Raw genomic sequence first — 13685 nt, 5'->3', positions numbered from 1 at the left:
CGGCAGCCCCAGTCCACCCTGAGTGCTTGCCTAGTGCCAGCTCCTGGTTTTAGTTGAGGCTGTGGGGAGAGAGAAGTGGGAGGAACCTTGCCAAGCTATCTCCTTCCTCCTCTGCTGTGTTTATACTTGCATCCTCCTTGGCTTTCCTTCTGAGTTCACACACTGTATGTAGAAGGTAACTGCCTCTTTTAAGCTGTAGGTCCCAAGTGCAATGAGGGTGATCTGAACTGGCTGTCCTTTAGCTTGCTTGTCATGCATGGGAGCCTGGGTTTGAATGAGCTCTGTGTGTGTTCAAATGTGTACAGAGACCTAAGTTTTAATTCTAGAGCCATGCTGAGATAAGAGCCACAAGCTACACATAGCTATTTAAACTAAAACTAATTTAAATTAAGGAAAATGAAAAATTAATCTCCCCAGTTGCACTGATTCCAAGTATCACATTTCAAGTGCTCAATGGTCATATTTGGCTGGTGGCTACCATATTGGACTTTGATGCTATAAAACATTTCCATCATTGTAGAAAGTTATATTGAAAAGTGCTATCTAGAGGCATAAAGAGTCCAGCAAGTAATGGGGTGGTGGTGCAGTGCGTGTGTGTGTGTGTGTGTGTATGAGACCAAAGTTGATTACTGTAGGTGAAGCCTGGTTAATCTTGTAAACAACAGATTCTTTTGCTGGAGCAATGTTTAACAACGTTTGCATCTTTTAGTTAGTAGCATCAAGATTTCAACATTCAGTTATCCCTCTTCCTTTGGCTTGGGGTGATTGTGGGAAGTACGTACATGTTGTTTTCCTGAATGTTACACCAAGAGCTTCACTTAAAATGAAGACTAGTTTTACTATAGATGTGCAGGGCCAGAATCTTTAAGCATTTCTTGTTTTGGCATCTCCTTGGTATTTCCTTTCTGCCCATCCATAGTCCCTGAGCTTCAGACCAGTCCAACCTAGGTGTCATTCATCTCATGCAGAAGGAAAATCTATCAGTTTAATAGATTCCTCAGCAAGCACGAGATTGTTTACTCACTCCCCAAATCTCTTGCATTATTTATCCACTTTTCCTCTGAGGAAATCCTGAATCATGATGAGCTGAAGTGCTAGAGTACCTGTTTCTAGTTCTTAAACACCTCAGCACTGGAAAGAGAAAATAAGTGACCCTAAATTATTACCTGGAAAGGTATAACCAGATTGACAGCTTCTCCAACTCTGCGGACATAAGTTTGCTTCAGGTGCCTTGGGATGCGAATCTTTGGAGGCTCTGAGTGAGGGTAGAATAGCATAATTTTGTGATCAGTAGAGTACACTGGAAATAGCCTTACATAAGCACACTGGCATGATACTTACTGGGATATCCTTGTGCTGATGTCTCTACAGTAAAATCTTAGATGTGCCATTACCAGATAATGTACAGTAACTTTGGTTCCAAACATTTTCTTCAAGCAGAGATGTTTTCACAGTTTGACTCAACAGAATCTATCCTTGACCTCCTTGATTTTATGGAAACTTCCTATTTTTATAGTCATTAGAAGTCTAAAGCAACTTTATAGAAAAACACCAAATTTTCTCTTAGGACCTTACATATATTTTTCATAGTTTCTAACAGCAAGTGTATTCTCCAGTGAACATTCTACAAAAGATCTACAGGCAGCACATTAGCTGGTATGACTGCTCATTTTTTCTCACCAGAAAAAAACAAAACAAAAAAAGTTTTTGCACCTAGCACTTGTTATTTAGGTAATTCCGTCGGAACTGGACAGTAACTTTCTCCCTGTGTGGCTATGAGGTACGTAATAGGTGGCCCTAGCCCACTATGTATTGACATTCATTAATTAAACACCATAAAGATACTAGAACATGTTGTTGCAAACCCATCAGAAGCAGGGAGTCAAAGGCTCAGAGGCTCACAGGGATGAAGCAGTTCTCATCATTTGAGTGCTTAGTATGTGACAGACACTGCACTAAATACATTTCATGAGGGGACTAATTTAAACCTCAAGGCCACCTTGTAGGATAGGTACGGTTTTACTTCATGATAAAGAAACAGGAGCATAGGAGGTTAAGTAACTTGCCCTTGGTGACACAGCCAGGATTAGAAGCTAGAGTTAGCCTTGAGTGCCTATGATCAGAAGCATGGACTTCAGATCAGAGATCTGGGTTTGAGTCCTAGATCTGATATATAGGAGCTCTGGTTTCAGACTCTTCCATAAAATCAGAATGATGAAAGCATCTAGTTTGTACAATTGTTGTGAGGATTAAATAAGGTTATCCATGTAAAGCATTTAGCATAATGGCTGAGCATAATATGTGCTCAATAAACTTTAGGAGATGATGATGATGATTACTGAATGTTGGGGCTGGAAGAGAACCTGGAGATCCCCCAGCTCCCTCACTTTATATATGAGGAAAAAGAAACTCAGCCAGATTCTGTAGTAAACTAAACCATTATCATAATAAAAGCTAACACATATAGAGAGCTTATTATGTGGCAAGCATTCTGTTAAGCAGCAACATGGATCAATGTATTTAACCCTCACAGCCTCTTGATGGGTCAGGTATTATTATTATCTCCGTTTTGCAGATGAAGAAATTAAGGCTCAGGAAGATCAAGTCTCTTGCCTGAGGTCACATGGCTAATACCTAATAAAAACAGGATTCAACTTATAAAGGCTGTCTCCAGAATCTACTAAGAAAATGTGCAAGCTTCATGCTTTCTCTCATCCATCCATCCATCCCACAACTCACTTCCAAAAGGTTTCAGGCAGCCACAACATGAGACTGTGGTAGAACATGGTCTAGAACCCAGATATCCAGGCTCCCAGTCCAGTGTTCTTTCCCCTGGAGCAGCAACTCTCAAACATTTTGGTCTCAGTATTTTATCACACTCTTAAAAATTAACAAGGACCCCTCCCCAAAAAGCAATTGCTCAGCTATTGTTTATGTGGGCTGTATCTATCAATATTTACCATATTAGAAATTAAAGCAGGACATTTGAAATATTTAGTTACTCATTTAAAAATAAAAACACAAATAACATTTTAATGGCATTAGTTTATATTTTTGCAAATCTACTTAATGTCTGACTTAACAGGGGATATCTGGAGTCTCCTATTTGTTCCTGCCTTCAATCTGTTATAATATGTTGTATAGGTTGAAGTCATTTAAATGAAGAAAATCCGGCTTCATACAGACAGAAGAAATATTTTAATAAACTTTTTAGACAATTTTGGATATTCCTTTTTGCTTCTACACTAAAACATGATAAACTGTAATTTCTTAAAGGTGAGCTGCAATGTGGAATCTGAAACCATTTCAATTAACTCTTCATACCTTGTTACATTAAAATCCACTGGTCTAGCTTACATTTTTAATATATATTTTACCCATGCATATTTTTAACATGTATTTGTCATTTGGAAAATATTATTTCACCAAATTATGTAGATCTTCCAAATGTTGACACATTCCATTATTCATTATCAAAAAATTACATTCATTACTATCACTGCCTATTTAATGAGAACAGTTATGTGTTGAGAGCTGTCAAGTCCACAGGGGTGGATATAAGTTTTCCAAAATCTTAATTTTTGCTTGGAAGCTCACATTTTTTTCATTGAAATGCTGACAACAAATACTATAAGTTGTTTTCTTTGAAGTGACAGGCTTATTGTTTCCATTTTCTACAAAATTCCTGCCAAATAGCCATTTTTTTTCAAGTAAAAATGGAATTTTCTGAAAAAGGTCACTAGTTCAGCCTCTCACTCAGTTGCACAAGTGCTATTTCTAGAGACAACCATTGCACTGCAGTATGCAGTGTAAGGCCTCTGTACATACTTTGCATTTCATTGCCACATAGACATAGGAAAAATGTGTGCTCAAGGACCAAGGTTTAATAAAATTAATAATGTTTATGCTTCATCAAGAACATGCCAAGGGGTGACTGGGTGGCTCAGTCATTAAGCGTCTGCCTTCAGCTCAGGTCATGATCCCAGGGTCCTGGGATTGAGCCCCACATCGGGTTCCCTGCTGGGTGGGAAGCCTGCTTTTCCCTCTCCCACTCCCCCTGCTTGTGTTCCCTCTCTCGCTGTGTCTTCCTCCGTCAAATAAATAAGTAAAATCTAAAAAAAAAAAAAGAAGAAGAAGAAGAACATGCCGAGGTGGGGCACCTGGGTGGTTCAGTCCGTTAAGTGTCTGCCTTCGGCTCAGGTCATGATCTCAGGGTCCTGGGATGGAGCCCCACATCGGGCTCCCTGCTCAGCAGGGAGTCTACTTCTCTCTCTCCCTCTACTCCTCTCCCTGCTCATGCTGTCTCACTTGCTCTCTCTCTCTCAAATAAATAAATAAAATCATTAAAAAAAAAAAAAGAACATGCCGAGGCAAAGCTGGCCCATTTATTTTAACTGTGAGTGCAAGGTGGTGAGGAAGACAGAAATAACTAGCATAGTTTGGTGGCACTGACTGGCTCTGTGCTGAGGCACCTGCAGTTTTATTCAGCATCACTTGTGCACCACCAGTGCAGATGTCAAACATTGAAAAGGGCAACTAATGTGTTCATTTCATTATGAAGATGGTTCTGGCCTTGCAGACCCATCGGAGCCATGTTGCAGCTGTTTGTTTGCACGGCTGCATTCATGCTCCCTCTCTTCAATGGGAATTGGCAGCCCAGCCAGAGATAGCTCGCGGAACCCAGTGAGGTTAACTAACTGGTCCTCATACCCAGTTACAAACCCTGAGCTGACCTCCACACTGGTGGAAAGGAGCTCTTTTGTTCGTTCCTAACTCCCAGGGGCATTGACAATACATCAAAGGAGTGACAGCAAATTAGAAAGTTTGAGAAAAAAAAGGGGGGTTAAAACATAAAACCAAATAATGTTGGAAATGGAGACAAAATTTTGAAAGTCTTGCCACCTACCTATGATTTCTTTCACCAGAATGGGCTGGGAGTAGTACTTCGGCTCACTGGCACCTGCCTTGTTCACAGCCTTCACACGCACAAAGATCCTTGAATCTGTAGGCAGATCTGTGATGGTGAACTTGGTCTTGTCAATCAGCTCTTTGTTTGCAACTATCCAATTTTCAGCTAAAATCCACAAAAGAAAAAGAAAAGAAGGAGAAATTGTGTTTAGAGAAAGAAATCATCCTAACTGGTACAGTCGGTTCCAAACTAGTATTTGACTCATAATTAAATCAGTTGGAGGAAATATGATTTTGATCTGGAGTCATACTACATGGGTGAGCATTTTTCATATTAAATGAAAAATGGTCTAGAATGGCTAATGTAAATGACAGGAAGAAAGATAATCAGATTCTGCTATTTCTGAAAAACCTCTTCGGTTATTCAGGATACTATAATACTAGAGTATCTGAATTCTTGGGGAGAGTTACTGTGATTCAGGAAACTAAAGTGACACTGGAGTATCCTGAATCACAGTAACTGTCCCCAGGAATTTTGTAGCAGTTTTATTCCAATTCAGTTTTATAAGGATTGACATAATCATGACATGTAGCCACCAAAATATGTTAAACTTCAGAACAGGAAAACGCTATTCTTATGAATGAGAGACACAGACCTTTATAGTCATATAATCTCTGTTTTATCTTAGCTGGTTTTTTATTATGAGGCACTATTATGGGCCCAGGGAGTCAGATCATGCTCCCATTTATGAAACAAGACGTTAATATCCATGGCAAAGAGGAAACACAGCTCAGGAGCCAAGACCTCATAAGGAATTGGCATAATTCTTTTACCTTGATAAAAAATGTTGATATTTTTAAAAAAGGTTTTGGTAGCTTTGTCTATAACATCAAGAGAGGGGTTTGCAAATATTTCAACTTTTTAGAAAAGTTTGTATGCATTATGCCCTGGGTGGGGGAGGGGGAAAGCTTGCTTTCCACATTATTAGCTCACTGCCCGCCCACCCCCTTGATCTCTAAGGGCTTTTTTTGTGTGTGGGTAGTGGGTGTACTTCATGCTTGGTCATAAAACATTCCCAGAAACTTTTATCATATAATAAGAAAGTTTGAAAGCTTTCACAGAATACTTTACCTGGTAGATCATATGCAGCCTCCCCATTTTCATCAGACTGATTTGCTGATGTACCTTTGAGAATCCGTCATTAAAATTAATTAAAGACACCCACTTTCACACCAGAAGAATATCGTATCAGTAGTCAGCATTCTCTGTTAGTAAAGTATGCAAAGTATGCAAAGATATTTGTCTTCAGAGCAGTGACGGAAGAGACCAAACACATTAGGGAGAGGGGGAGTTCCTCAGGAGAGCCACAGCCTGCTCTGTTCAGACTGTGGTTTTTGACCTGAGTCATCTGCCACAGAGAGGAGGAGGAGAAAAGAGGTTGGGCACTTCCAGCTGTGGGAACAAGAGGTAGAGAGGAACAAAGCAAGACCCTGAAGAGAAAGGAGGAGCAGGTCTTGGACTCCACAGAGAAGCAGCACACAGTGGAACCGTCTATCCTTTGACCGGTCCTTGCCCCCTCTGCCTGGGAGGGTTCTCCCAGGTACCCAGGGAACATAGTGCTCCCACTATGGGATTCAATCCTCACAGGCTGGGAGTGAGGGCACTCACGATAAAGCCAGCCCTGTCTTTCCCAGCAGCTCTGGAGGCAGCCCACTGTTGCCACGGCAATGAGTTCTGCAGTCAAGAAAACAAATTGAGCCTGCCTGGGTCACTGCGTTCCACATGGGGTGGAGGGAATGTTGCTGGTTCATGGGCTGGTCGTGGGTATACCCCACTGGTTTAGGATGATGCCTTTCTAGGTTCTCAGGAGAGGAGCAGGGGAGTGGAAACCCCTGGAACCTTCTCCTCTTATTCCATCCCTTCTAGGAGTATCAGGGAGAAGAAACAGGGAGCCAGAATATCCTGGTGGCTGAGAGGGCATGAGGATTGATAAAAATTGAAAATTTTCAATAGGACATCAAAAAAGAGATATGTCTTTAAGCCAATGGTCAGATTGGGAGCTACCGTGCTGATATTTTCGTAATGAAGAGGCAGTTGATGAGAAAGTGAAAATAGGAGACAGAAAACCTGCTTGAAAGAGTGAAGAGCTAGTAAAGGAGAAGTTGCAAGAGAAAACAGGATGAAACAAGATCAGAGGGGAACAAAAAATAGCCTATCCCTTCACCTCTGAACCACTTTAACCGAGGAAAACAGGAGAAAGAAAATGGTGTCTGAGGGATGGGGAAGGAATACGAAAGTTATTTGATACACGAGGAAAATTTTTAAGAAAGAAAAGAAAGAGCTAGAGTGAAGGAAGACAACAAAGAAGAGTAATGTGCTGCAGGCATTAAAAAACCCAAAAACCGAAAAACAAAAACAAGAGAAAGGCAGAGTCAAAACCAACACGCTATCTCATAAAAGAAAGAATTTTCTTACAGAATAAAACCTGACATATCTAAAAGCATTAAACACTACAGAAAATTAGTCTGGAGGACAACAGCCATTAAAAAGAATGAAGAATAGGGCAGCCACATAAAGAAAGAAAAGACTGCAAGAAGGAAGATATACACGTTATGAAAGAACTTCCATAGAAAGCTAATTCCAAAACGTTATGTGGCAAAATATATACATAATAATGACTGTGTACATATATATATATGTATATAGGCATATACATATATATCTACACAGACCACACACAAAATTATGTAAAATACACTTCGTTGTATTTTATCTAAGGTGGGTAACATCAAAATGACAGCCATCTATCATTTTGCTGTATCTTCTTACTTTTTAAACCTATCAGAAAGAAAAGAGTAAAGAATTTGCTCTGTTTCATACATATACAAATGTTCGTGCTCAGCAGCCACATCACATGTAAGATTGGGAGATTTTGCTGGTGGGGTGATATAAATAACAGAGTGGAATACTCAGGACGTTTTGAAATAGGGGGAGGAGGAGTAGAATGGGAATACACCATATTTTGAAGCACTCGAGAATTTACCTGTTGTGTTAGCGATACTACCTCCCTCCCGTGCTGGGATACCTGGGAACTTTCTCATAATGTCCCCACTCGTTTTGGTTAGTGGCTTTCTAAGCCCTGGAGAAATCAAGCAGAGTGTTCTGTGAGCTGAGCACATGAAAATGGAACTGTTACCAGGATGCCTCGCCCCGCACACCCATCCCCTTCTTGTTCCCTTGCAACCACAACTGACACCAATGGTGGTCGTTTCCAGGGATGCCCCAATCCAAGGGCCTGGGATTTCCTTTTCAGCAGTTTTTTTCTTCATACGAAGTTTCTTTTCTGTAGAAGTTTTCCTCCTGGAAAGGTGCCTTTGTGTTCACATTTCTGATTTCTCAAATGTGCTCAGTAGCCTCTTTCCTTCATGTAAGATCCACGTTAAAGTTTGGGGTCCAAAGAGTTTTCTTTGAGGTTAAATGGTGGCCTATCATTTGTGGAGATAGGAACAAGTTTCCCCGGTGGACTGTTTACCTACCGTCATCTAGAGTGGAGCCTGAGTTCAAACTGGGGCAGTTTTATTCGCCGATTTTCAAATCACGTCAAGCAGGAAATCAAAAAACACAAGAGGCTTTCAGTGAACTTCACATCGTTTTTGGTTTTAGGTACACTCTGGCCAATATTTTCTTGTGTCGTTTCTCTTTCTCTATTAACTTTTTTTTTTTTGCCTGTTTCTCTTCTCCTCTTAAATTTAAGTGATTAAATTTTTCTATACTGAGACAAGTTCCATCACATGTCAAACCTATCACAAGCACCCTCTGGGATTGAATTCTGCTTTCTTTAAGCACTGCAAGTTGTCCTTAATTCTTCTTTTTTTCCTTTAGGAAGGCAGGGGATGATCACCAGCTAAGCAAATATATAGACTCTCTTTATTACGCAGAAATAAGCAGTACTTTTGATAACTGACCTCTGTTGAGTATAGAGTTTAGAATTTCCAATTGCCTCATTCTAACTAGACTTATGTTGCTTGGTACAATTTTGTTCCACCAATTCAAGAAGTGGAAATCTCTGAAGTTTTGTCAGACTCCCTTCCTCCTATGTCTTAGAACTATCATGTTGTCTGATCTGGCAGACTAGCTCGGATATTTTTGAGATCTCCATTTGTTAGCATCAGGTACCAAAGAAAGGCTAAGTTTTTATCCACCTTATAAGGATGACCTTTGCTTGTTGTCATTTTCGGTTGGAAGGAGATTTCCCAAGCATGAGCAACAAAAGAAGGGCGGGGGCGTATCTCACCTATTGATGCTAGTATTCATTTTAACTACCAGTTGTACTTACATCCTTCAAAGCAATACTCTAGCACATAGCCATCTAAACCTGCTGCACCAATCTGGTCTGGGGGCCGCCACTTCATCGTGACAGTGGTGTCAGTTACAGAGTCAACGGTCAGAAGCGTAGGAGGGCTGGTTACGGCTTCAAAGATAAAAAAAAAAGAGAGAGAGAGAGAGAAACAGAAGACATCATTAACTGTGGTGTTACAGCACAAGCGGTGATAAAACAAACTAGGATACAAATAAAAACATACACAGCAGGCCCATGTCTTAATAAAATTCAGTGAATACTCCTCAAGCATATTCTGTGTGGAAGGCAAAGATCTGCTAGGCACAGAAAATTTTAGAAACACTGCCACACTTTCCCTCCGGTTCGGGAGGTTGGTGTCGGAGGCTGGGAGGGCCAAGGAAGTTGAAAAGAGTCGAAGTTTGAGATCTAATAATCCAGAGTAAATTTCCCATTAACCTTCTAACTTTAAAGTGCAAACTCTTGTACTAAATCTTCTTTCTACTGAAAAAAGTACTTCACTATCAAAAAAAGAGACATCTTATCTTGGTTTCTTTGTCTTTACCAACTGACTGCTTTGGATCACTAGATAACATTTAAAGTGTGATTGTAAAGCGAAGAGACTAGTTTTCAAGCGTGCTTTGTTGTAGTGGTCTCTGTGTTGGTTACAATGATTACACCTAGGTGCTGGGTTATACCTTCAGAAGGACAAATGGGGAGTGGTCATGTGTCAGTGGGCTCAGCTAAGTGCTTTAAGCTGGAAATAGCAACCAGAGCCACCTACGGCTCTCATTGGAATTCTGGTAATAAATTCCAGGTTCTACATTATGAAGACACTCAACTCTACCAAAGTTGTTTTTCAGTTTCTTAGAAAATTGCCCCTGCCTCCAACCTTCTGCTCACCCACCACTCCAAGAAGCCTCCAGGTCTGCTCCAGTTAGAGGTTGGAAGGTAACAGTCACAAGCCAAGGCAATGATTTGCATGACAGAGGTGCATCTCTCTTGACTCACCCAAAGGAACAAAAGGCCTGGAGGGCATACTGGGCTTGGAGATGCCAATGGCATTGACCGCAAAGATGCGGACCTCATAGGCCACACCTTCAATCATCTTCTTGGGCTCAAAAGTTGTTTCTTTGCAGAGATCAAAATTTAGCCTCATCCATCTGGAGCTTTGTTTCTTCTTCCGCTCAATAAAGTATCCTGCAAGTGACACAAAATGGAAACTGAGGTTTTTCCATGGTCTCCAAAATTAAACTTTGTCAGGTGTTAGAATTCTTAAAATTTCCCATATTCTTAGCACTCTAAGTGAAATAGTCAGGTATGCATACATTTTTAAGCCACCTATTCCATCAGTTGTTTGAGAGAGATTGTAGGGAATACAAATATTAATGTCATAGGATATAGATAAAAAGAATATAATATTAAAATATTAAAAATAATACAATAAAATTGTACAGGAAGAGAAGAGAGAAAAATAAATCATAGATATGTAGACTGTAGAAACTTATACCTTTTCTACAGTTGAGAAATAGATTTGGCTCTGAGTCCCAACAATATAGATAAGAAGAGGGAAATAACTAGTTTTGTGAGTTTCAAGTAGAAAAAATTCTTGTTCCATAGGGGAAGCAAATTCTTCTAAGTATTTACCTCTAAAAGAAATTTCTTCATAGACATAGATCTATGGAACTAGACATTTACTGACTGGACAATTTAAAGTTAGACTTATAGATATTGTAAAATTAGATATTAAATGTAAATGTCAAATAAAAAAAGAGAACAGGCAGTTAGATGATACTCATCAGAGTTATTTAAATCTCAAATACTTACAGAGAATTCCAAAATGTATTTCAATTTGAATGGATATTTAAAGTCACCGTATGGTAGGTTTTCTTCTAAATGCAATATTTTAAAAAATGTGCTCTACACTAATGAGCATAAAGAGGATTCCAACTCCACTGGCAGTTCCACAGACAAACATGTAGTTACCTAAGATTGGGGACCCTCCATCATAAGCAGGAGGCTCCCAGGTCATGATGCACCAATCATCTCCCACATCTGTCACATTTGGTGCCACTGGAGGATCAGGGATGTCTGTAGCAAACAAAAAATGGAATAGAATAGAATAGAATAAAAAAATAAAATAAGAGTATATGAGAGCGCAAATAAAAATGTTAATTGGAAAATAGATTTTTTATGATAATCATTGAAGCATTCTTTTCTGAGTACTTTTCCATTCTTACTGAAATGCACATAGTAACTTTTTGTATGTACTTACAAATGTAAGTACATACAAAAAGTAAATGTACTCAGGAGGTCATCTAAGAACTGATAAAGACCTTACTCTTCTACGATGATTGTGATGATGGAAATTGTTTAGCAATTGTGTTTCAGTGAATTTAGAGGGCACCGAAAGGGAATATAACTGTGGAGAGCTAATGACCAACAGCCCCAAATGGCTAACCTTCGTTATGCATTCCTGCAATTGGACCTCGAGGCAAGAAGAAAGAAGAGAAAGAAAAGGGAAGGGAAGGGCAGGAAGGGAAGGGAAGGAAATTTTAAAGATTTTTATTTATTCATTTGAAAGAGAGAGACAGAGAGCGCACAAGCAGGGGCAGACACAGAGGGAGAGGGAGAAGTAAACTCCCCACTGAGCTGAGAGCCCGACGTGGGGGTAGATCCCAGGACCCTGGATCTACCTGAGCAGAAGGCAGATGCTTAACCATCTGAGCCACCCAGGCGCCCCAGGAAGGACATTTTTAAAAAAGGAAAGGAAAGAAAAGAAAATGAGTGGCAAAGGTAGAAAGATGGTGATTTATAAAATATAGCTATACTGTGTTTTTCTTTGTTGGCTACCCAGAAGAGCCAAGAGAACCAAGAGCTGCCAAAGTCTACTCTGGATATGGACGTGTCAACTTGATTCTAGAAGTTTGTTGACCCAGAGGACTTACCCACAACTTTAATCTTGATGCTTGCATGTGCTTCCCCAGCTTCATTTTTCAGATTTATGTGGTAAACACCGGAGTCATCTCTTTCAGCGACATCAATGACCAGAGTACTGCTGTCAGGGTAAGATTCTGCTCTTATCCGGCTGCTGCCCTCTGTAATAGCCTAAGAAGAAGAGAAACAAAATATGGCATGACCTATATGACAAGGACTACTCCAGAGTGCCTTAGAACTTAAGCTGGATGTGGTGCTAATGCCTAAAATACATGTTCTTAGTGTGATCCTCCACCAATCCTAAGGACAAAAGTATTAACATCCCATATTACACAGCAGAAATCTGTGGGATTTGTCTCAAAAGCCCACTAACCATGAACTCACCAAGGAGAAAGTTGGAGGACTAAAAATATGACGGCAGAAGTGTTATTTTAGGAGAGGAGTCTCTTTGGACGTGAAATTAGAACACTTAAATTTATATCAGGAACTAATCATGATTTGCTTATTTCCTTATTATGGTTTGAAAATTTAGAAATACTGAAAAGGGTTGAAGAAGACCATAATGCTGATTTTCCATACAAGTTGTTGAGTATTGATTTTTCCCTTCTAATAGGACATGAAAGAATGAACATCTAATTCCCAAAGTAAAGACAGGGTAGGCTGGGCCTTCCATTATATTTTCTTTCTTTTTTTTTCTCCTCCTCCTCCTCCTCCTTCTCCCCCCTCACTTCTTTCCTTCTTTCTTTCTTAAACCAGAAATTTAAAACAGCATTCCAATGTTCTGATTCCTAGGTCATATCTCTTACATGACAACGAACAGCCAGTATACAAAGAGAAAAAACAAAGAAGGTCAAGGTAATTTAGAAACTGGGTAATTTTCTATTTTTTTAAGATTTATTTATTTATTTGAGAGAGAGAATGAGATAGAGAGAGAGAACATGAGAGGGGGGAGGGTCAGAGGGAGAAGCAGACTCCCTGCTGAATAGGGAGCCCGATGCGGGACTCGATCCCGGGACTCCAGGATCATGACCTGAGCCAAAGGCAGTCGCTTAACCAACTGAGCCATAGAACCTGGGTAATTTTCTAATAACTATTAAATTAACTCTTTACTCTTTTGGGTCTGGATTAGGACTCATACATCTTCAATAACAAAAGATTGTGACAACAATAAGAATATCTGTGATAGTTTATAGTTCTCATAATTCTTCTGTTTTATAATGGAACAAAATTTCCTCAGACTAGCTAAATTCTAATCTTAAGATTATAAAAGATGTTCTGCTTTCTTTTTAATGTGAAGAGAAAAATATTTATTTAGGGTAGTATTATATTATTTTCTTTAGTTTTCTATATTTTGTTTGCTTATCTATTGTGCTAGCATTTACACAGAGTAAAATTCACACTTTTTAGACATAGAGTTCTACGAATTTTGACAAATTTGTGTGATTATGTAACTACCACCACAATCAAGATACAGACCATTTCTGTGACCCCCAACAGTATCCC

General features: G+C 39.6%; 1 protein-coding gene across 1 annotated transcript in view; it reads right to left on the bottom strand.

Moving 5' to 3' along the window:
- The window catches only part of MYBPC1 (myosin binding protein C1), a 55935-nt gene that overhangs the window by 14049 nt on the left and 28201 nt on the right, over nucleotides 1–13685 (bottom strand). Inside the window, exons 15-20 of the mRNA XM_088025668.1 lie at nucleotides 12194–12353; nucleotides 11232–11336; nucleotides 10257–10445; nucleotides 9246–9380; nucleotides 4907–5074; nucleotides 1167–1255 (exon numbers count right to left, since the gene is read on the bottom strand). Coding sequence (XP_087881794.1) covers nucleotides 1167–1255; nucleotides 4907–5074; nucleotides 9246–9380; nucleotides 10257–10445; nucleotides 11232–11336; nucleotides 12194–12353 — 846 coding nt within the window. The remainder of the gene's footprint in view (nucleotides 1–1166; nucleotides 1256–4906; nucleotides 5075–9245; nucleotides 9381–10256; nucleotides 10446–11231; nucleotides 11337–12193; nucleotides 12354–13685) is intronic.

This window comes from Eumetopias jubatus, unplaced genomic scaffold, assembly GCF_037043125.1.
Source record: "Eumetopias jubatus isolate StellerSeaLion01/CBP00866 unplaced genomic scaffold, mEumJub1_p1.0 scaffold_8, whole genome shotgun sequence".
Classification (NCBI taxonomy): domain Eukaryota; kingdom Metazoa; phylum Chordata; class Mammalia; order Carnivora; family Otariidae; genus Eumetopias; species Eumetopias jubatus.
This window is presented reverse-complemented; position numbering and strand designations above follow the sequence as displayed.